The sequence below is a fragment of the Triticum aestivum genome, chromosome 3A (assembly GCF_018294505.1).
Source record: "Triticum aestivum cultivar Chinese Spring chromosome 3A, IWGSC CS RefSeq v2.1, whole genome shotgun sequence".
Lineage (NCBI taxonomy): Eukaryota > Viridiplantae > Streptophyta > Magnoliopsida > Poales > Poaceae > Triticum > Triticum aestivum.
Window position 1 is genome coordinate 575,540,622 of NC_057800.1, and position 7,161 is coordinate 575,547,782.

A 7,161-nucleotide genomic window follows, 5' to 3' on the forward strand; every position below is an offset into this window, starting at 1 on the left:
CTCTCAGTTGGCCACTCCCCACGGAAGTGATTCTTCTCTGGGCTCGACACCTCCCCCCTTTCCAGTCTGCGCTCAGCGCCAGTGCGTGAGCTCGCCGGTTTATCAAAGTCTGCTTTCAAGTTTCGTTTGGTGGGGAGATTTCTCACATGTCCATGGTCGTCAGCTCTTTTGTTGCTATCATTTGACTGAGAGCTGACAAAACTACTGCTCTTCTTTGCCTTTCCCTCTTTGCCTTCATTCATGGAGCCAGTGCTCTGTCCCGGGGAGGCTCTCGACCATCCCCCCGCACTGCATCGATGAATCCACAGGGGGGTCACATCTTCCATCAACATGCACTAGTCTACCGCACTCGAAACAGAAGTGTGGTATTTTTTCATAATGGAAGTCAAACCAAGTGCCTATTTTATCCTCCCGAGATGCTTTAAGCTTGAAACCCCTGACCAAAGGTTCAAACATCGAGATTTTTGCTCTCACCCGAAGTTGATTGCCTCTGGCCACTCCATCATGATCCACATCTACCTTCACAATATCCCCTAACCAGTTGCCAAGGGTTTTACCAAATTCCTCTGTACGCTTCCTGGTGGCAAATCCGTCACACGAACCCACACCTCTACCTTGTCAAACACCATCTCTGAGGGGCGAGTGTTACTCTCATAATCCTTCAGAGCGAGCACATTAAAATCATATTGCCAAGGTCCATTACTCATTGCGTGCTTCCAGTCACCTTCGCTTCCAAAGTGCACCACAAATATATTGTCACCCATATCCCAGAACTTAGCTTCGTGATGTAATCCCCATGCCCGCTCCATTGTTCGTTCGAGGACAACCCTATTGAGCGGTCGTGGGGAGAAGGACTTCCCCACAGCCGACCACTTGGTGTATTTGGGCAAGATCTGACCTGCTTCCTCAAACACGAACCCCTCCGCTTCTTTATCCATCAGAATCATCCCTCCCAATCGAGCCGACAGGCTTGCTGTGGGATCCGGTGTTTTGCTTTCGATCGGGGACTTTGCAAAGCCCCCAGGAGTGCCCGGAGTTGTAGCCGCCGCCGGGGTCGCCTTCTTCACCGGAGATCCCTTCTCCTTTCCCTTCGTCCTCTCCGCCATAGCTCTGCTCCGTGGAGAAGAGAGACTACACCGATCTGTGCCTAGGGAAGCGCAGTCACCGCCCCCGATCACCTTCTTAACCTCACCACCCCCGTCCAGGAACCCTAACCCGAGCGAAGGAGGACAGTCACCACGCGACCGCCTTCCCAATTGCCCTCCGTGTTCCTTTACGGAATGATGAGTTGATGACGTGCCGTGCATAGCAGATATGTGTGGTGGTGCGCGTGCATGCGTGTGGTGTGTGTTGTGCGCCTGAGGCTAAAAACAAAATGAAAAGATGGAAAAACGCGAACACAGCCACAACCTTCCCTTTGAAGATACTCCATATATATACTGTATAACCATATTGCAGCATAAATATCCATGTCACATCATAACTCATAAGTTCTACTTCTCGAGGGATAATGAGAGATCCAGAAGCTCAAATAAACAGAATCGGTCCTACCCTATAATTTTTCCTAACTAATGGATGATCGATGCACATGCGTGGTCCATGCAGCAGCCAGGCGTCTTCTTAGGACGAAGCCGAGAAGTCGACGTGGTAGACCTGGCTCATGTCCGGCTGGAACATCCCGAAGTACTGCTCCACGCCCTCGGGCTTCTGGTTCTCGTTGAACATGGCGAAGATATACGTCTCCACGGCCTTCCCGGGCCGCCGCGGCGTGCCGCGCCCCACGTGCCGGACCAGGTTGTTGATGTACGCCGCCGCGTTCTCCACGCTGGCGCCGTACCCGCCGCCGCCCGACGGCCACCCGGTCTCCGACACCACCAGCGCCATGCTCTCCCCGCCCCCGGCCTTCTCCACGGCCGCGTACACCGCGTCCAGGATGGCGTCGAACATGTTGGCATACTCAACCCCGTTGTCGGTCACCGCCACCGCGGCCGACGACGACAGGAGCGCGTAGTCGAGCGGCACCGAGGACGGCTCCGCCGAGTAGGCGAAGTACGGGTACACGTTCACGAGCAGCGGCGTGCCCCTCGACGCCAGGAAGGAGACGATCGGCCCGACCGTCGGCAGCGCCGCCTCCGAGAACGCGCTCTGCGACGGCGGGTGCGAGGTCCCGAGCACCGACGTCGCCATGGCCGTCGTTACCGGCACACTGAGCCCCGCGGCCCGGAGCGCGGCCTCGAGGTTCTGCATGGCGGGGAGCACCAGACCGGCGGACTCCCCCGGTATGACCTCGTTCCCGGCGTTGATGTAGCGGAAGCTCACGGCGCCGGCGAAGGGCTGCACGTAGGACTGCACCCATGACGCGGCGTACGAGGCGTCGGAGGCGAGCGGGGCGAGGTCGCTGTTGAGCGTGCCGAGGACGACGCCGAGGCCTGAGCCGCGGAGGGCCTCGAGGACGTTGGTGTCCGGGTGGAAGATGCGGACGTCGGTGATGTTGTTGGCTTTGTACAGCGCCACCACCTTGTCCGGGGACGGGAGGTTGCTGCCCATCATGCCATAGTTGACTCCAATTCCTTCGACTCCTGCACGTGATGAACACATGAACGGTAACTGTAAGCCCGAAATTTTAGCACACGTACTAAGTAAATGTACACGATGTGTGCATCTCATAACTGCATGGGATTGATCGTTCCTTTCTTTCCTTTTTTCCACTGTAGATCCTTTGATTCCTTATAAATGAGTTACCTTTGTTCGGAAAGGAGTACAGTAGAGTACTGCCCTTAATTAAGAAGTACTTTAGGGTTCCACTTTCATAAACCCCATGGACAGGAATCAAAGAGACCTATACGGATTTATGCCAGACATCCTAACCAATGCACAATGAATAGAATTATCAACCACCTTCAACAGCAAGCAATAAATAAGCCAAGCAATAGTGTGTAGTCAATTTATCTAAGCAAAAGCATGCTGTTTTGGTGCTCCGTCGAAACTGGTTTACATGCTTTGCGATGAACATAACCCTTTTGCTCCTGCAAGGAGACGCAAATTCGAAAAGGATAGGAGGTATAGCCAAGAGAACTGCATAAGGAACGATGAACAACATAATAGCGTTCATGACAGTAGGATAAAAGTAGCTAGTGCGCCAGCATCAAACATTGATCAATGCGGAGCTAGCAATCAAGCGACGATCTATCGATCAGTAATATAAACTGCAATTTACTGGTCTCACCCGAGAGCGACGAACACCACGACAGCAGGCTGCAGGCAGCAACCCACAACGCGATCATCTTCTCTTCCCTTCCCTTGGTTCGCTCCTAGTTTCCCTCCCTCGTCGTGCGATGGGATGCGACGATGCGGTGATGCGGTGTGGACGTGCGGTGCTCCCGCGTATATATAGCCGGCGAGGCTTCGTGTTTTGGAAGGCGCGCAACCACCGGAGGGCTCGGGGTCGTGCGGTACGTGCACGGCCGCATGCACCGTACGTGCGCGTCCGCGTCATACGGACACCCGACGGGCACGACGACCCGCCCGGCACGCGGTTTTACGTGGGTCGCCGTGTGCGGGTAACAGACATGGACGAGCGAACCGACGGCAACTGACCGATCCCATCCCTCATCGGTCGATGTTGCCATGCACGTACGTCCGCCAGTAGGAGGCGCGGCCGTACCACGTGTGCTTTCCCCCTTAGTTTTACCTTCCATTGCATGTGATAATGTAACGTGTCTTGGAATCCTTCGGTTAGTTTGCTCTGCCGTGATCGTCATTAAATGGCTGTTAAGGTGTCGGGGAAAGGAAAATGCAGGTACTACTTCCTTGCAGAAGAAACGGGACTTTCCCGTGGATGAACCTGCTAAATCCATTGCTCGTAGTTGCTGATTTATTGTAGATATAATACCATATATACACATTACAAATGATTTCGTCGATAAGAAGGAAGTATATCAAGTAATGGATCGCATATCCATCGATGGATCACTCCGTACGGGCATGTACAATGGTTGATAAGATAATCTTATCTTAAATTTTGCATATAAATTAGAGATGACAAGAAAACATGCCTACAATGGGTCATCTCTTAGCCTTATCTTCAATAATTAATTGTTCCTAAAAATATGATGAGACAAATTGTGCTAAGAGATCATCTCTTGTCTTCTCTTAAATAAGATAAGACAAGTCTTCTCTTATGATTTCTCTCTCCTCCACCTCATCATTTATCCTACATGGCACTTTTAAGATAGAACCATTGCACATGCCCTTATCGTTACGTACGTCTTCTGTGCCACTGCTCTCTCGGTTACACCTCCCGCTACGCCACCGGCCGTCTTTTCCCATGCATGTCCAGCCATTGCCAAACGAATTATCTAATGCTTTCCCTTGGCACTTCATAATTTTTACAGTACCCAATTTCTTTCTTTTTGTCGTTGGGCAAGGAGCAATCCGTTCACCACTTTCCGATGGGGACCAAAAGCCATTGGGCTACCACGAAGTCGAATTCAGTTCAATCCCGTTTTCAAGATCCAGTCCAGTGTTTGGGGATGGCTTGGTCCAAGCCCACATCCATAGTAGATCCATACGTCGAGCAATCATATGTCCACATTAATTGGGAATAGTAATACATAGACCTAGTAATGCAAAAGTCATTGGAAATGGTAAAATCTGAACGTAAGTTTTTTAGGATTTCCGTCTGAACGCGTTCAAAGCCACTAGACCAAAACACACGGATCTTGAAGCTCATCCACAACCACGTCATCCAGAATCAAGCGTTCGGAATTAGGGGTGATCATCGTGAACAAGCCCCACTCCCCACCCACAACACGCAAACTCACTCCCCTGTCCATTTTCCCAGTCCCCTCCCCCACATCTAAATCCTCATTGTGAGGTCCAGGACGGAGACCCGGCGACGAGTGCGAGGGGATGGCGAGGAGAGGTTCTGGCCGGCGATGAACTCACCCGGGCGCTCCTCTGGCGATAGAGCGGATGACGAGGGGACAACAGAGGTGGCACGAGGAGCTTGTCGAGGGATCGGCGAGGTGAGGTCCTAGTCGGTGACGGACTTGCCCGACCACTCCTCCGGCGACGGTGCGCAGGATGGGGGGGGGGGGAGGCAACTTGAGGCGTCATCGTCCACATCATCATCGTCCGCGATGGCGGTGGCCTTGACGCTTGTGGCCGGCCTCGACTCCGCCGCGCCGCTCTACCACTACTAGGAAAATGCTTATAGATAGAATTTTACCAGTAGCGTTTGTTTATGACCCCACGCTACTAGTAGTTAGTAGTAGCGTTAGGTAGAAAGTGCGCTACTAGTATGTGTTAGCAGCAGCGCTTGTTACCTAGCCCCACGCTACTGCTAAGTGTAACACACCACATCCCTTGGTCAATAAATATTAGCAGCGCTGGTCGTCCAACCGGTGCTACTGTTAGTTTTGAATCTATAGCGCCTGTTTAGATAAGCGCGCTACTGCTATTTTTTCGATGTATAACATTTTACCAGTAGTGTGTTTTTCTAGACCGCGCTATAGGTAGTGCAACACTAGCCGTAGATATTTTGCAAGCTGCCATAGCAGTAGCGTGTTTTGGCTCCCTGCGCTACTGTTATGGTCGCCAGCCACCTACCACCTTTCCCCTCCTTCCTCCCCTTTCTTCTTCCTCTCCCCCTTCCTTTCTCAGCCTTTCCTTGCACCTTGCTTGTTCTAATGCTCCCCTCCACCACCCCTCCATTAGAGACCTCCCTTCTTCTCTTCTTTGCCCTTCCACCACCCTCCTCTTCTTTGCCCCTCCAACACACCCCTCCATTAGAGCCCTCCCATCACCACCCCCTCTTTCTTTGCCCTCCACCACCACCCCCTCCATTAATGCCCTCCCTCCCCTCTTCTTTACCCTCCCCCATGCCCTTCCATTAATGCCTTCCCTCTTCTCCTCTCTCCCTCTCCTCCCACTCTCTCCCTAAGGAGCTAGCTAGCTAGTTAGAGCTATATATATCTAGAGCTACTAGGTAATTAAGAAGAAAGGTGCTCGATATCCCTCTCGACACATAGGTGAGCAAAAAAATGTTTTTGTGTGGATAAGGACCGAAACTATATATATATGGGCGATATGAGAATATACCGAATTGTGTGTGGCATAATTTGAGTTGCCTACATTGTGTATTTGATGAAATAATGTGGGTGACATGAGTTGCCTATGTTTTGCCAAAATATCGATTCAATTCCGATTCGGCGAATTTCGGGCAAACTCAATATGTCCTATGTTTAGGGAAGGTCATGCCAAATTTTTGTATGAATTTGATCCATGCATGCATATATACGTGGTTATAATATTTGCTCCGCGCGTAGGTGATCATGATGGTCAATGGAAGGATGGTGGAAAGATACTGGCAATCCGCTGTGGATGAAATGTATGAAAAAAGACTGAAGGATGTTTTATGTCCGTGTCGAAAATGCAAAGGAATAGTCAGGGTCGATCCCTTTAAGGGTGGCACATTCAAGGCGCACCTGCTCATGCATGGTTTCATGCATGGACATACTCGGTGGATAAGTGAAGCTGATGATGATGAGGATGTCGACGGGGCAGGAAATAACGACATGGGGCCACCAGACGAAGAGATGACCGATTATGTGCCTGAAGAGGAAGACGACCTCGGAAATGTCGATGGTGAAGAGGCAGTTCAAGGCGGAGAAGACGTGGACACGCTGCTGTCTTCATCGCTACTAAGTTCAGCCATGCGGGGCCCACATGTTCGAGACCTGCTTCGCAAGAAGACGACTAGCGACAGAGCTGCTTCTAGAGAGGAGGCCAAACTGGCGCAACTGGAGGTAGACTCGATGACTCCTTTGTATGATGGTTGCAATCCCGAGGTGACCCGCTTGAGTTTCACACTAGAACTTCTAAAGACGAAGGCAAAAAACAAATGGACAGATACAAGCTTGGATGAGCTTCTGAAGTATCTAAAGAAGGTTCTTCCCGCGGGAAGCCTGTGTCCTATTAGTGTCGAGGAGGCAAAGAAAATCATGTGCCCTCTTGATCTGCCACACATTATATATCATACATGTATCAATGATTGCATCATATATCGGAACGAGCACGCGGAAAAAACCATCTGTCCAAAGTGCAATGCTTCACGATATAAGAAGGCCGGAAAGAAAGCTCCACGGAAAGTTGTATGGT

The 7,161-nt window shown here is 51.2% G+C and overlaps 1 protein-coding gene across 1 annotated transcript; it reads right to left on the reverse strand.

Annotated features, from left to right (window-relative positions):
• Positions 1-1,411: 1,411 nt before the first annotated feature.
• LOC123062320 (putative glucan endo-1,3-beta-glucosidase GVI) lies at positions 1,412-3,360 on the reverse strand. The gene is made up of 2 exons (XM_044485782.1): positions 3,227-3,360; positions 1,412-2,579 (listed from the first exon to the last, which is right to left on the reverse strand). Exons 1-2 carry the CDS (start codon positions 3,282-3,284, stop codon positions 1,621-1,623), a joined length of 1,017 nt encoding a protein of 338 aa, XP_044341717.1. The 5' UTR covers positions 3,285-3,360; the 3' UTR covers positions 1,412-1,620.
• Positions 3,361-7,161: the final 3,801 nt, after the last annotated feature.